Source organism: Trachinotus anak, unplaced genomic scaffold (genome assembly GCF_046630095.1).
Source record: "Trachinotus anak isolate AG129_WGS33_773 ecotype Australia unplaced genomic scaffold, CSIRO_AGI_Tana_v1 ptg000033l, whole genome shotgun sequence".
Lineage (NCBI taxonomy): Eukaryota > Metazoa > Chordata > Actinopteri > Carangiformes > Carangidae > Trachinotus > Trachinotus anak.
In genome coordinates, this window is record NW_027273884.1 from 7,532,251 (window position 1) to 7,549,365 (window position 17,115).

The 17,115-nt window shown below is 41.4% G+C and overlaps 1 protein-coding gene across 4 annotated transcripts in view; it reads right to left on the reverse strand.

Annotated features, from left to right (window-relative positions):
* The window catches only part of clmna (calmin a), a 50,963-nt gene extending 43,947 nt beyond the window's left edge, over nucleotides 1-7,016 (reverse strand). For 2 of the 4 annotated variants that reach the window (XM_071471249.1, XM_071471247.1), the window contains exon 1: nucleotides 6,619-7,016. In XM_071471249.1, the coding sequence (XP_071327350.1) occupies nucleotides 6,619-6,703 (85 nt within the window). In that variant the 5' untranslated portion in view covers nucleotides 6,704-7,016. The remainder of the gene's footprint in view (nucleotides 1-6,618) is intronic. The other 2 variants (XM_071471251.1, XM_071471250.1) reach the window with 1 other exon arrangement.
* Between the last annotated feature and the right edge of the window lie 10,099 nt (nucleotides 7,017-17,115).

Consider the following 17,115-nt stretch of genomic DNA (forward strand, 5'->3'; position numbering starts at 1 on the left):
ATCACCTGCTCTCAGCCACTGGAAAAACCCACTGCTGACGGACAGACACTTACTCCAAAGGCTGATAAAGAAGGAGCCAAGACAGGTTACATACTTCCCCAAAACATCAAGGAACAACACTTTTATACACATAAACATTGTGTAACCAGGATAATGCAGTGCGGTTGCCTAAAATAAGGCGTCTGCCTCTAACAGCTGGTTGAGGATTACCTGTTCCTCATTAGATCAGCAGGTAGATACTGGGACCAGGAAAACACCTGACTGTGCATTTTAGATTATGTGCACCGTGTTTACTAGAGGCATGTGAGGTAAGGGGTCAAGTACAGGGCAGTCCGGTCAGAAATGAACACCTGCCTACTTTCCACAGATTAAAGGAGCTTTGTCCCATATTGGAGGCAGAACAGCCTTTAAATAGAAACTTTGCACTGGCACTGTCTTCGTCGGCCTCGACACAAACCTTACTTCACTCCTCAAACTGCAGCTTAGTAACGACCAAACCAGAATCAGTTCCTGCACAGTTTCCAGCTTGTCCTCCTCGTATATTTCATGTTTCCACTAAAAGCTGAATTTAAAGAGGAACGCAGGAGCTGCACCTCCATGAAGTTGGGGAATGACAAGATGTTTGCTGGACACATTTCCCATAATGCAACATGATAACATCTTTCTTTAGATTTTTACATCCACATTTGATTTAGATTTGACATCTTCGTGCCAAAGCTGACATAGTTCGGATGATGTCATCAGAGTCGTTATGTGAAAATAATACAGGTTTTCCATCCAATCAGAATCGAGTTCTCTACTGTGATATAACAGCTATATAAACAAACTGTACCAGTGCTGGGCTTGATCTCATACCAGTTATCTCAACTGCACTCAGAGAGAAACCTGCATCACAAAAAGGTGGGTGGCAGAGTGTGGTTGTGTGTACTGGGTATGAGTGTGTGTGTGTGTGTGTGTGAGAGAGAGAGAGAGAGAGAGAGAGGGAGCTGTGTGGGATGTGGGAATGTTGAGGGACTCCAGCTCTGTGCTGCAGAGGGAACCGTCGCCCCCCCCGGTCTCATCCTGTGTTATGTAACAGCCTCCGGGGCTGTTGTTTTAAAGCTTGTCCAGCTTTCATGCAGAGAATCACAGCCACTCATCAGACGGCTCGGACTCGTATGTCAGCGTCACAGAGGGTATGGACAAAAGACACTAAACTTCTGAAGAGGCTGAAGAAAGTCCAAGTTCTCAGAAGAAGCTCAGTTTGGTGTGATGGAGGAACATGAGGAGCTGACATGGACTGAGAACCTGCAACCTGCTCATTAGAGCCCGTAACTCCAGCAGAAACAGCTCAGCTTCTGCAGTTGGTGTAGGATGATTAGCACATTCTTCCTAGGTGTGTGACATCTTGCCTTCGTCCAATCCAATGCGTCCTACAAACATGTGATACTTCAAAGTTCTCTGGCTGCAAAGTGACACACAATTCCCAAAGTGTACAATTTCATAAAAGAATGCAGCAGCTCGTCTGCTCTTGGATCAGCCCAGAAGGCCTGACGTCCACTGACGCCGGCAGCTGTAACCCTGAAGGCCCTGTGCATGATTTTGTGTTTATTAAGCTAAATGAGGGAATCTGTTGTTGCTTAATGCCGACGTCTGCAAACATTGTTGTCCTGCCACTATAAGCCTGTAAGACCTGCGCTCTACCAGGTGAGCTGTCGGTACACCTCACTGTCTGGTTACTAGACCTGTATTTTCTCACAGCACACACAGCTCATCAGTCTCCTGCTCATTGATGAACTTCTCCATCCAAGCATTTTATATGGGATGATCCCGTGTTATACTGACTTGTGCGTACTGAAATATAATCCTGCCGGCGCCACTGACACTAACGGCCTGCACACACAGTCTCTGATGCTGCCTTCAGAGAGACTTCTAGGTCTGTCATCACCATCCCTGCACACAGACAGTCTCAGTCCAGATTCTTCTGCTCTGTGGTTCCCTGATGGAGGAACCAGCTCCTGAAGTCTCTCAGAGCAGGGGCGTCCCTCTCTTTCTTCAATAACCTTGAAAACTCCTCTCTTCAGAGAGCACCTCCTCTCCTAACTCCTCTAACACCCTAACATGTCTAACTAGCTCTGACTCTGACTCTCACTTCACTTCTTTACCCGATCTCCTTCACTGATTAAACAGATGTAGATAGTTTCTATAACAGCGTCTGACACATGACTTAATGTATATTATATAAATGTAATGGCTTATTGCAAGTGTACAATTCATGAACGGAGACATACACTTAAAAAAAAAAAAGATAATTCCAGTTTATTACAGCTTCTGTCTTATTTGTGCAGTTTCTACCATGGTTTCTGTTGGTTGTGACAAAGTCATTGCTGAGATCTGGAACATCACTTCAACAAAGTCCAACAGGGCGAGAAAGTTGTGCAATCATGTGAGTGCTGTGTTATTAGTGCAACTAGAAACACTGAAAAGACCATGAAGTTGTAATAAACCAGAATTATACTTTAAATTGGACTGATTCTGATTTTCCTCTGTAAAACCCTCTCAGCTCAAACCGATCAAACCCTGGGTCTCTACAGAAAAAGAATGAACTGAATTTACTACGACTTTTACAACACCCACATTTTTATTGAAATTTAAACAGTTCAAGTCCAATGAACAACCTTAAAAGGCACAAAGGTTTGCAGTAAACTGCCCTAGGTCAAATAAAAAAGAATAATGTAAATTTCAGCTTTAGAAAATGTAGAAAACAACCTGCAGTTGTTTGCAGCACTTGAAGTAAATGAAGCCTTAAAAGTTACTGCAAACTCTTCCTCCAGGTAGATGATGACAAACCTGTAACCTGAGTTACTACAGCCTCTGATCCTCACCATGACAACACTGTACTACAGGAAGTAGGATTGTATACTGCTGTCAGAGAGGAGGGAAACAGCAGCAACACAGTGAACCACAACAGAGGTACAACAAGACCAGTCTCCAGACCTGAACCCCGTAGATCTGGGTTGGGGTGAACAACATTTGATTTCTATTGTATTAAACTATGTGAATGTCAATAAAAACTATTTCTAAAGCTTCTGACCAGTAGTGTGTGATGAGAACTCCAGTAATATCCAATAAATGTGTATCTTCTTTGTCTTGTCTCAAATCCAGATTGTGTTCCTACTCACAGTTGTGTGTATCCAGGGTGACAGTTCCTTGCAATGTTGCTCATAATGTGTGACCTAAGACTTTGGAGTTCTGGCCCCCAGGTTTACAGTCAGTTTAAAGTTGCTTAAGACACAAAAAAACAACACACCTGCCTTGCAATGTGAAAAGGAAACTAATATTTCTCTTACAGTAACAGCAATGTTTGGTTTCTGAGGAGTGTGAGTATTATCATGATCTCTGACAGACAGGCCTTGTATTTAACATGTCCTCTCTGCATTCTGTTACACTATTCTTCTAGTGTTCTCCGCCAACACGTAATATGAAGTGATGGTTTGAATGCATTGAGATCTCTCTATTCTTGCCTGTTGCAGGCTCTGAGATGAAGTGGGTTACAGCTGAACAAAGCTGTCTTTCTCACCACACTCATTAAATCAATTACTTCCACTTTAAAGAGCAATTGTTGTTGGTCTGCTCCTCTAATCTTTGTAAAGCCCTGTTTGGCAAACTGGCAATTCTTACAGAGTATTAGATATTCCCACATGATTTACAGGTTCAATGCAGTTCAAGAAGCAGAGCAGAGTGATGTCAATGTGCAATAACACCAGACCAATTAAAGGCCATTTCAATGGTACAGTGGGACGTTATGCATCATATCTTAAAGCTCCACACAGTCTAAAGGTAGCTGTCCATGTGTTTCTGATTATAAAGCAGGTCTAGGTTCTATATTAATACTGTGAAAGTATCAGAGCCTCAGTCCACAGAGAAATGCACACAGCCTGTATTCAGAAACTGAGCCTTAAAACCAGCCGTCAGGACTTCTGGAACTTTGTGATGTCACAACAAAGCAGTCACTGCCCTCAGCCACGCCCCAAGCCCCACCCACCTGGACCCACCATCCAACCTTGCAGGATTTGGTTTCTCTGAGTGTTTACCTGACATCTGGCCTATTTTTATAGGATCAATCGGAAAACAGTCAACCAATCAGAAGAGAGGCTTAATCTGACCTTTAAAGTTGTTGTAATTATTTAGATGTTGGCCTTTATGGGTTAGTGGTCAGGTGCTCCAGCAAGCTCTGCAATGTGTATCAAAATACTGACTTTTAACTGACTGTCCTTGGGTGGGAGGGAGCTCGGAGTAGAGCTGCTGCTCCTTCACGTCAAAAAGAGCCAGTTGAGGTGGTTGGGGCATCTGATCAGGAGGCCTCCTTTGCACAAACCATTGGTGGTAGAAGGCCCCAAGGGTAGACCCAGAACCCGCCAGACTACATATCTCATCAAACACTGGAAAAATGGTGCTAAGGGAGAGGGACATCTGGACTAGCTTGCTAAACCTGCTGCCAACGGGACCCGACTCCAGATAAGCAGCAGAAATGGATGGATGGATGGATGGATGGAAAATTGGTAAGAAAATTGTGACTTCAGTAGAAAACTGTTTTTCTGAAAAAGTCCATGAGAGGAGGCTGAAAGTTCACAAAAAGCCACTAAACCCTCACAAGTTCAGAAATGTTATCACAGATTTGTTTCCACATTTAACAAGATCAAAAATCAACCTCCTCCGTGAGGTAACTTGCTTTTCTGGGTCCATGTTGCTGTTTCTGGCTCTTACTGGTGTGAAAGAGAGGAATCACTTGCAGAGACTCCAGAGAAGTCTGATATCTGAAAACATTTCCCTGATCTCATCAACAACATCAACACTGAGCAGGAGGTTTTGGCGCTGTTCCATCAAACTCAAGCAGCAACTCAGGCTCTTTCAAGCTGCTCCTAAAGTCACACAGGAATAAATCCAGCGGAGGAACAGCAGAGAGAACAGGAGCTACACCTGGATGTGATACAGCCACCAACAAGTTTGTGCCCTCACACTTCCTGTTTTCATCCACCTGTTACTACAGGCAACAGGAGCACCCCCTCTGTTGGGACTGTTCAGAGGAACTCTGGGAACTGAGATTACTGTTAGAGACACAAGTAGACTTCACAAGAAATAAACAATGACCCAAAGATAACAGACAGACTAAACAGTGGTGCAGTACTCTTTAAAGATGGTTTCCCTTCAGGACAGAATCCAATTACAAGAGCTGTAGCATAATTAGATGTAGATATGGATATTTTAAAGCCAATTCTGTTATCTGAGCCAATAATGTTCAGAATCAGATATCTGAGAGTGATCAGCTGGTCACCAATCACACTGAAAACCGGCCTTTTCGGTGCATCTCTACTTAACAAAAATTAATATGAGTTGCACAACATGGACTGGTGGACCCAGTGATTTTGCAGCCTGACCTATAACAGGGACCAAACCCCAGAGGGGTCAAAATCTTGGTCTGTGCTGCTTCGATTTTGTTCACATGTCGATTGTCTCTTGTTATCTCCCAACTTTATGGAACGGTAATATAAAAATACTCCTTTAAGTGTTAAAAACATTTAGCTCCAGCTCCAGTATCTATATTCTGGACTGATTCATCACTCTAGCTTCAGTCTGAACATTCGATGTGTCACCTGACCATGTTGTGATGGAGAAAGAGTTTAAGTCACTCATGATTCTGGACTTGCGTTTGTCCCCATGTTGGTTTGGTTGTGTAACAAACTTTAAAAGGAGAACTTACACTCTAACTTCAGACAATCACTACACAAAGTGAGTGTGAATGTCAGGTCGTTGGTTTCAGAAAGATACAGAGATTGTTGGTTGCAGACCCCCCAGTTCTAACTCTGATGAAGAATACTGCCACCTTGAGTCACACTGATCAAAGTCATAATAATAATGATACTTTCATTTTGCTGCAGATATACTGAGTACAAACAGTGTTGGAACTGTAGTGAATGACTAACCCAACACAGCCTCACACTCACATACACAGCGTCATGGTTTCCTGAAGAAGAGCTGCGTGACTGAGAGCTCTTCATCAACTGTCCAAACGTTTTCTGCTGAGCCCAAAGGTTTTCAGTTCAGTGTCATGAAAAACAAACAAGCAGCAGAATGTCTTCAACTTTAATCATTAATCAGTTATCAACATGTTCATCAGTAATTATCTGTAACTAATCAATTCATTGTCTAAATACATATTATATAATAATTTAACTCCTGTGCACAGACTCACTTTGTGAGCTTGCAGCTTCCATATCAACTTCCAGCTCCTGTTTTAAGACAGGACCTTCACACAGAGTTCCCTCCAGGGTCCAGAGACCCTCTTGTGGTCTTCGGTCTTTTCACACAATGTGCACTCGATGAATTACTACACACTGTGGGGGGGCTCTGTGGTGAATGCGGACCGTCTGAGCCTCAGTGTGCAGCTGTTGATGCTGAGAGGAAACAAAACCCTATCAAAAGTTCCCAAAACCCGACAACCATAGTGAAAGCCCTTCGCAGCGCGCACACAGTTTGCAGTGAAGTTGTGCATGCGTGGCCAGGCCACGGTGGGTCCCCACAGCCCACTGTGTTTCTACACACCAGTAATAAGAGCAGAAGTCGTCGGGATGCTCCTACCTTGCAGGTTCTGCACTCTCATGTCGCTGATCTGTCCGATAAATTCCTCCCGCTCGAACCAGTCCTCCCACTCGTGTCCGGCCATCTGGAGCCGCGGAGACTGCTGCAGGATCCCGGGCAGGAGCACTCAGAGCCTCCCCGGCTGCAGGGGGACAAGCGGCTGCTGCTGCAGCGGGCAGGCGGGCTGTCTATTGTCCGGGCGGCCGACCGGGGGCCATGCAAGCCGGGCACTCAGGGTTTGAACGGGGGGGTTCAGTTACTGGCCGGACATCGCTGGTGTTTACTGCGGGTTTCTTCCCGTAACAGCGGCGGAGACGGAGCTGTGGCAAAAGCCCGGAGAGATGAGTGGCGAGCAGGGAGGAAGGAGCCGCGGCACCTGGTTGGTATTTCCGAGGTGGGATGGAGCTCATCCAGTGCCCGCCCACCTCTCTCTCTCTCCCTCTCCCTCTCTCTCTCTCAAACACACACACACACACACACACACACACACACACACAACACACTCACTGACAACACTAGTAAACAACAGGGAAAGAGGTGGTGATACACATAATACACACCACCAGTCAGCAATATACTAACATGTACCTCATTTTTTTCAGAGAATTACTTAGAGGGAAAATCAATGTATACATATAATGTATATAAAATTCATTTTTTCCTCTGGAGCTGAAACATTCATCATCCAACAGAGACAGCGGAGGTTTTCTGATTTTCTCTGAATCAGAAGTCTAATTTTGCTTAGCAGTTTCCCAGATAGCAAAATTAGACTTCTGGCGCAAGCTGAGAAAAATAGCTAGTTTTTAAACAAAAACCGTAACCCTGTAGCACATCATAAAAGATGGTAGAGACAAGAAACCTATTTGACTGTTTAGGCTGGAGGACTTGTTGTACAAACAGAAGCAGCCAGACAGGAATATTCTGTCTGAATAAAATACAGTCCAAAACAAAATATGATTTAGATCATGAACTATCTGCTCAACTAATAAGTAGCCTAAACAATATTACAAATCTGACCGGTTGTTCAGCCACAACTGTTGGTACTGACCACCTTCCATACAGAAAATCAACTGCTGGGCCCCCTTCATGTCTCTGCCTTTGCACACTGTATGGTTCACCGACTGTACACTGGAACAGCACACCTTGTGGCAGTCGGAGAGAACCTAAATAAATGTAGATATATGTAATATCAATGTACGAAACTCAAATAATGATGTTTTTACAACTAGACCTGTATGAGTACCTGAACAATGCCATTAACAACAATGTTGTGTACAGGTGGGTTTTTATTGTTTTCAGCTATGATGAAGACAAACAGGAAACAGGATACATATTCATTTGCCTGTATTTAGTCTTGTGACCGTTGATGTCACTTGGTGTGTTCGTGCTCCTGGTTGTTGAATGAACCTGTGAACCTGTAAACATGTCCACTACAGGGTGAGGTGCAAATGTAAAGATAGATTAAATAGATATTTAAATTACTACTCAAAGTGAGCTTGTAATGTGCTTGTGTGGGGCCTCTGGCAGTTGTTGGGGTCTGTTTAGTTTGCTCTGCCTTCAGCAGGTTATGTAACAGTCATTCATTATTGATGCAGAGGTATAAGCCCCATCCATCCACGCTGGCAGCCCAGGTCCTCTTCTGCTTATTACCATAGGTTAGCATCAGTTTCTGTGTGCCAGAAGACTGATGTCTGGAAAGAGAATGAAGTAATGCAACAGGACAGAAAAACTTTAAGGACCTAACTTCTAACATGTGTTGCGTGAATGAAACATACATGAACATGAATTTGAGTGAAAATCAATTCCTGATCTTGGAAACAGTGGACTGACAAAAACCAAAGAAAACCTCACTGACTTTTTCTTGAGTGTTAACAGCTCTAAATGGATGGAGTCTTCTTAGTTGTCATGGAGATGGCTCATTTCTCATCACATGACCTGAATATGGAACTTCAGTCACGTGACTGGTGGTTGTATAAGTGGGGAGATGGTAAGATGCTAGTAAGGGAACTTTGAGTCAGAAGAAATTATCTGGGTGATGTTCTTTATTTATTCTATATTGGGTGATGCCTACAGTGAAGTCCAGTTGCCTGGATGACTGAGAGTCCTCACAGACTCATTCCTTCAGAACCATGAACACACACACTGGTTTATGTGGCTCAGTCCCACATGCATGTTCTCACTGCCCCAGATACTCAGTAGAGCATCGAGAGCCCTGTTTATGTGGCGAGTAGCACAACAACCAGCACAAGCAGCAGTCTAACAGTTTGGTATTTTCCTGACCTTGAAATTCAATTTGCCCGACTGTGACGACGTTGGTGACCGGTGCAGAGAACACGGTGCACAGGTGGGAGAAGAAACAGGTGGGAGGCTCACTCAAATCAGGGATTTATTTCCATGCATGGTATGAGATGCATTAGAACCTGCACAGCACTGCGATTCTGTTTGGTGTCTTTGAGACTCACCGTGCACGCCAGAGTGGGAGGAGAGGCGCACAGGAGGTTTGGCAACACATATCTGGTTGTGCACTGCAATGTTGTTGCCATGAGTGAACACATTTTGCATTGTCCACCACCTGCACCTTTCTTTTAACCACGTTATTCAGTGATGTCCATGAAATCACACAACAGCCTTTATTCATGTTTGACTCGTCTCTCCATCTTTATTTCATGTTTTTCATGATCACGCAGACAAGTTGTATTTCAGCTGAATACAGATTAATGACAGATTCCGTTAGTAGGCCGTCAGTACTGAGGGTCTTTACTGTGTTGAATCTGTCTACAGCCATCTGAAGGCAGCAGGTATCTGGCTCATCCTGTCTCTAACAGAGTGATGTCAGATGGTTCAATTTTGTGCAACAAAGCACCAGACTGCAATAGAAAGCTCAGTGCTATCTATCTATCTATCTATCTATCTATCTATCTATCTATCTATATATATAGATATATATTGTCATCTTGATTAATTATTCTACAGTTTCTGACACAGTGAAAACAGTTCAGTCTCATGAGGTACCATAGATCTATCTTCTTTCTTTGCTGATAACTCTGTTCCCTCCTCCTTCACTGGTGCTACCATCCAAAACACTGGGTAACCATGGCAACGCCTGCAAGCTCTATCTTCTATTAAATGGTCCTGGCCAGAGCAACAGCTGGAGCTCTGCAGTTTTAATGTGCAGGTAGACATGTCGCTGTGCTCACCAACATGATGTGACCAAGACTTACCAAGTCACATTTCTTTAAAATAAATGTTCTCTGTGTTTTGCTGGTTTAACAAGGACTCCAGATCACATGTGAGTGGGATGATGTGAAAACAGGTCATTATGTTGTGTGGAAGAGTACTTTAGTATTTCTAGTCATTTCATTTGTGCTTGAACAGCAGCTGAACGAGGCTTCAAAGTGAACGTGCAGATGAATAATTGCGACGCTCTCTGTGCTGCGGTCATTAAGTCCGGACTGAAGCTGTGTCTGGTCTCTGTTCGCTGTCACCACAGGAAATGAGGATCACATTGAAGCTTGAAACTTGTTTATACCCTTCAGACACACAGTCATATTTCAGTTTACAGTCGTGCTACAAGGCTTTAGAGGTGTAGATGTAGATAGAACAGACAGAACGTTTTCAGTTTGAACTGAATGTCAGGACTGTCTTTGTTTGAGTTTCATAGGAAGACAGAAAATCAGTCCAAGTTAAAGTTTCTCTCACACATACAGTGAAGGCTAGGACTGAATACGTATTCATTATGTTAATTATAATATGTCAATCATGTAAAACATCTAGTCATCAAGATCAGGTTTTTCAGATGTTAGACAGCAATGCCTGATGGTGGTGATAGAGACAATGTTGTGCATTAACGCTCTAATACAAACTTTTGGTTTCATTTTATTCATCATTATTTTATTCTCTTTTCTCTCCGCTTTCAGTGCCACTGTCTGTAACTCATATCTCTCAGGATTGCACTTCACTACATTTATCTTCAAACTTTATGTACCACTTACTTTGCAGATCCAGTTTGTTCATACGAAATATAATGAACAATAAACAATAAAAATAACTTCATTGTGTATTAAAGTGTTAACACAGATCGCTAAGCAGTTACCTCAGGGTTCGGTAACAGCTAGCTATTAGGTACCAAGTACTTAAAAGAAGTCCTTCCTCTACCAGCTGCAACATTAAGGTGATCCATTAATAATTATACTCCAACAATATAATAGGTATTTTTCTGAAATGGGCTGTTCTGCTTAATAAGTACTTTACTTTTGGTACTTTGCTACAACTTTGCACTACTATGTTTTGATGCTTATACTTTTGAACATTTATACAACAAAAATTCAGAATTCAGGACTTTTACCTCACTTTAAAAATATTTTAATGTTTATAATATTAAAATAATATCTAATGTCCATGTGTTACTCACAGTGCTGAATTCATGACATGGTTAGCCTAGCTTAGCATAAAGAGCGGACACTGGAGGAAACAGCTAGTCTGGCTCTGTTACACCCACAGTGCAGATTATACAATGACCATCAAGGGAGGTCAACTTTTCTCCAGGGTCAAAGGGAGCCCAGCACAGTGCAGACACAAGCTCCAGTGAACTGAAGTGTTACAGTCTGTACAGTGTCTGGCTTGTTTAACTAGAGCTGTGAAATAAATTTAGTGAAGTAGAAAGTTCAATATTTCCTTGTGAAATGTAGGAGCAGAAGTATAAAGCAGCACAAAATGGAAATACTCAAGTAAAGTACAAGTACCTGCGGTGGCCGTGAGGTGCATATAGCACTGCCAAACAACAAAACACAACAACAAACAACAAAACACAACAGATGTTTTGATGTCTACATGCAAAAAAGGAGTTAACATCAGAACTAGCTAACATTAGTAAACTAAACTGTAACTAATGGCTAAAGTTAGAATATTTGGATATTTGACACAATACAGAAACTTTGAAGGTAAGAAATTAAAGTGTATTAAACAAGCTAGTTAGACACTGCTCCTTACATACAACTAGTGTCACAGTTAAGAAATGGTACACTCTACTTTAGGAGTGTTTGAAATCATATCTCAAGATTCTTTCAGCCATGAATATGGGAAATATATTGTAATACTTACAATTAAAGGTAAGAAGGATTTATAAATGTTTCAACCCCCCCCCCCCCACCACAATCCCCCGCAATCCTCCCCGTCATTCGAACCCTGGATACAGCCCGTAACGCCTCGAAAACTCGCTGATTAACATGTCGTAGCTTCTTTGCTTAATCTGTTCGTAAACACAAATGACAATACACATCTGCTTTCAGCCTTCATGCTAAATTAAGATAACCAAACTCCCCCTCAGTACTTACAGACATGAGATTGGTTTTGTCATATCTTTAAATGAAAAGGTTAGAAAAGAGTTAAATATTACGCTCCATGAGGTCCAGGTACATTTCCTACAGCAGATTGTATATTTTATTTCAAGCAGTCACATGTAGGAGCCAACACAAGCTAACACACAAAGTGGGATTTCTATAAATATACACAGATGAGAGAGAGGAGACATTTGCATACTGACCCACATGCAGCCCAGGTTATTTTCTCCCTGTCTGATGCTATCTTTTAAACAGTCACCCTAGCCCACACAACACAAAGCAGAGGCAAACGTTATGTAACCAGAAAGCAAAGCGATCCTCCTCCTCCTCCTCCGCGTCCTCCTCCTCCTACTGACATAAACAGAGAATGTATCAACCTTAAAGTTAATCCTGATCTTTGCTGAGCTAAAATCAGCAAACTGCTGGTGGACATCATCTGGACTAATCTGTTTAAAAGCCATCTGGCACATTTCACTGCACCCAGCTGTCCTCAATAAATAATCAAATCACACAGCAAATACTTCCACCACAACCATCTACTTCTTCTAATTACCATCATACAGTAACCACACCACATATCTCCTCCAGGGACAGCGCTGAAGATGCTCCTGCGTCTCTGGGATGTGGGTTTCCATGTGGTTCAGTCTCATGTGTAATCTCATACTCACGTTGGTCTCGACCCTGTTGGTGTGTTTGACTTTTATCTGTTAAGAGCATCGGACTTGTAATTGCTCGTGGGGAATTCAGAGAATGCCACGGATGAGAGGAAGCCGAGTCCAGAGACCGTCAGAGGTCCGAGGAGGAGCCAGGAAGTTCTCGACCTCAAGTTCTGATGTGGATTCTCATGGTTCTCACAATCAAAACCAACACTAGTGACCCACATTGTCAGTGTGTTTTCATTATGTTAGTGCACAAAGCTCTAACGAAGACTCTACAGCTGCACTAGAAACTCTGTGAGGCTCTACATCACAGAGTTAGCTAAATGCTAAAATCAGCATGCAAACATGCTCACAGTCACTATGGGAACTTTTAGCATGTGTCATGACAGGTATACAGATCATCATCACTGTGGCAACATGGAGGAACATTGTGATCAGATCACAATGTAGAAACATTATCACCTTTGTGTGGAAGCCCTGAAAGGCAAGCGATTTCATTTCCTGTTTCTCTATACTGTCCTGGGCAATAAAGCTGTAAAATGCCAGAAAATAAAAATCAAAAAAATGATCCTGACAAAAAAACTGGAAAAAAAAAACAAAACACTCCTTCCACAGATAAAATAGGTTTAAAAAAAAAACAAAAAACTTGTCTCTCTGGGGTTTTTTGCAAGGATAAAAAAATAAAACTTAACAACTTAGAAAAAATTATCCAGGAAAAAAAAGAATTGCCTTTCAGTTTCCGTACCTTGTATTAATTTGACGCTAACCTATAACTAGCCCTGTCGCTCTTCTTCACACCCTTTCACTACTGCATCTTTAAGGTGATCCAGTGCTGAGAGGAGATCTCTTCAGGAAGCCTCTACAGAGTCTGAATCTTCCACATGTTTGGTTGTGACATGCAAATGAATCTGGAGGAAAAAGGAATCATTGCTGTGTCATTGATCATTGATCACTGATCATTATCACGACTTCTCACAATTCCCAATGGACCTTTAGACAACAAACCTTAATCCTAGCAGCTGTTCCTTTCTGGCTGAAGTCATGAGGTGGATTTTGTCTTCACCCTGAATACGATGAATTACAATAATCTAACCAGAGGTCACTGTCAGGTATTACACCCAACTTTCTGCCTGACTTCTTTTTCTGTTTTATCTATAAGTGGACATTAGTTTTTTCTGAACTTCATCAGTCACCATCAGTCTGTCCTTTTTCCATTTGTCTGCATTTTCTCTTTATTTCTCTAGTGTTGTTATTTAGCCAGGGTGTGCATGCATTCATTGTAGTAATTCATCTAAAGCCATGTTTGATTTTTGGTTCTTGTTACATGTGGATGCAGAAGTGACGGCCTAATGGAAGCAGAGTTGGTTCTGAGGGGGTGGAAGGAGTCCAGCTCCACGACCTGAAGACCTTCATTAAAATTCGGTGAACACGTTTCACATCTGGTAGGTGTTGTTGTTGATTTTTAAGATTATTATAATTATAATTTCATTATTCAATAATTTCAATTAATTGCAATTTCAATCCTTTTTACCCTTCAGCTTTGACAGTTACACCTCATTACAGAATTGCAGATGCACAATGGAGCCAGCAAAGTTTCAAGGTCATGATCTGATCATTGCTATTGGCTGTGACTGAAACTCGGAATATATTAGACAAAGTTAAAAAATCTGTTGGCTCTGGTAAAAACATTTAGATAAAAACTAAATTGAGAGAGAAACCAGACCACAGTCTGTTTTAGAGCCTTAAACTTCAGTCTGATTCTTATCATTTTGCACAATAATCTTGTTTTGGTTCAGACCTTCTGAAGTTGTAAAAGGCAGGGGCTGAATATTTGCTCTCTTTTTGTTTCAGTCAAGAACATTTAGCCAACCTTATCACTCTTTTCTAAATATCTCTGTCTCATTCTGTTCAAAGTAAATGTTGTTTCTTCATGAAAGACAACGATGTTTGCAGCTCTGATCTAATGAGCAACAAACTCCTCTGTCTCTGTTTTGCAGCAGAGTAACTAATGATCCACCTTCTGCATGTAACTGTAAAAGCCTCCCACACACTCTGCACAGAAGGAACACAATTCAGATTTACAGTTAAAAAAAACAAAACTTATCCTTTACCAGTGAAACCTACTTTTCATCCCAGACCTACAGAAGCTGAGAAAAATATGCAAATGTTTTTTGTCCTGTAATCTTGAGATAACAAAGCTTGTTATCTTGAGATAACGAGATATTATCAGGATAATATCTGGGGAAAACAAAAATCAGTTCTCCTGTTATCTCAGGATAACAATCATTCTGTCTTGATAATGTCTCATTATCTTAATAACAAAAATGGTTTTCTCCTAATAATATGTTGTTGTAATATGTTGAGGTAATGAGCTTTGTTACCTCAAGATACAAATAGTCCTACTAGTCCTGGTCCTAATAAAAATATTTGCAAGTACTTTCTCAGCCTCCATACACATCAGTGTGTCATTAAACTTCCACTATTTGGTTTTATGTGAGTTTAACTGGAGAATAGAATACAACAGAGATAGCATTGATCATGTTCTCATTTCAGACATTTGATAATACCAAACGATCTGGAGTGTTAAGTGTGGACTTTAAAATAAAAGTATATTAACGTAAACTTAAAACATCATGTATCAGTTAAACCTAAAGATTTCTGCGTTTCCTCAAAAGCAGCAGAAAAGTCAACATCTCAATAAGACCTCTCCCAGAATATATCAAATATAATCATATATAATCATATTATATCAAATATATAGCTTTTTTTTAAATTCTCAATAAGACCAGAAATTACAACATATCCATTTTCCTTGTCAGCAATGAACTCTATTCATTAAAAAGAAGAAATCTAAATGTGTTCACCCTGTGAGTGTAAACACTACCAACCCATCTTTGCTGTGATATCTGTGGATCCTCCTCGTTCAGTGGGTTTCTCATAGCACTGCAACGTCACTGAGTTTAAATGAGAAATTATTTTATACTTTATACTTTGAAATCCCTTCCACACTCCATGATATCAATTTAAAAGTATTAGGTTTCATTTTGATATAAAATGTATAATTTAGGCCACAATTGTGTTTTATTTTCTTTTGGCACTGAGTCTGCTCTGCTCCTCAAGGGGACAGGTACAAATGTAATTAAACACATAATGTTTCCAGAATGTAGCACAAGTAAGAAAGCATAAGAGAAGGAGAACCCCTCCCTCCTCCGTCCATGAACCAACAGAGACTGGATTTCAGAACCACAACTGAATTAACTGGGTTAAGTGACATAATAAACAACAACAACAACAACAACAACAACAATAATAACAATAATAATAATAATCTGTCATCGGTCAAAATTCTGAATAAACTTGTCACATTCTTCTGGTTCTAAGTGAACGGTTTAACATTGGATGTGTCAGGAGCAACGTGTCTGATGCTCTGTCCCGAGGAATGTCAGTATAGAAACAGAAGATTTAGACATGTAACACTGCATCTCCTATATCTGTTTCTATGAGAGGGGTCCAGCAGAGTAGGGGGGCTGTTTTTCTACAGACGTCATCTTCAGTGGACGTGAGAAAATACCTGAAGGACACTCAGCCAATCAGGAGCAAGATGACACCTGGCAGGTCAGGCTATAATGAACCATATCTGGGTCTGAGTCCAGGAACACTGGAAATGTGGAATTCTGGGAAATGTCACAACTTTTTCTTGTTTAAAGCATCTTGAGCTTTCATTTCTAAATCTGAAAATATCAGTTGATTGAATTCACACTTGTAACTGAACATCACAGAAACAGTAAACAGAACAAAGAAAATGTGTCACTTCACAGGGGAAAGGTCAGAAGAGGAATTAAAGCTTGATGAAGCACAGCCTGAAAATAAGGATGATCTCAATACTTCATTTTGTAAAACATTTACTGTACACTTGTGTTGTAGATTCAATTTTAAATGGATAAAATCTCAATAACCCATAATGCCTCTGTGAAAACATGTTTTAGAAATGTTTTGTAAATTTATGAAAAAATCAAAATCTTTCCCGTACAAAAGTATTCAGACACTTTACTGTGGTGAGGTGCTTCCTGTTCACTTTAATTATCCTTGACGACCAAAGCCAAGACAACACTGGAGTGTGTTCAGGACAAGACTGATTGTCTGTGAGTGTCCGAGCCAGACACCTGAAGACGACAGCTCACAGACACTTCTCATTCTGACAGAGCCTGAGAGGATCAGCCAGGAAGACTGAGGTAAACTAACCAAATCCAGAGGAACAAAGCCTGTAGAGACTCATCCAAGAAGACTGGAGACTGTAGCTGCTGCCAGAAGACTAATGCTAATGCTTGCCTACAAAGTTGTCTCTGGTACTGCACCTACCACAGGCATATGCTACCTCACGACCATTGCGCTCCTCTAACGAACGACGCCTGGCTCTGCCACCCATTCGTTCAAGGCAATCCAAACTCTTCTCTCACGTTGTCCCCCATTGGTGGAACGCACTACTACTTCCTACCAGA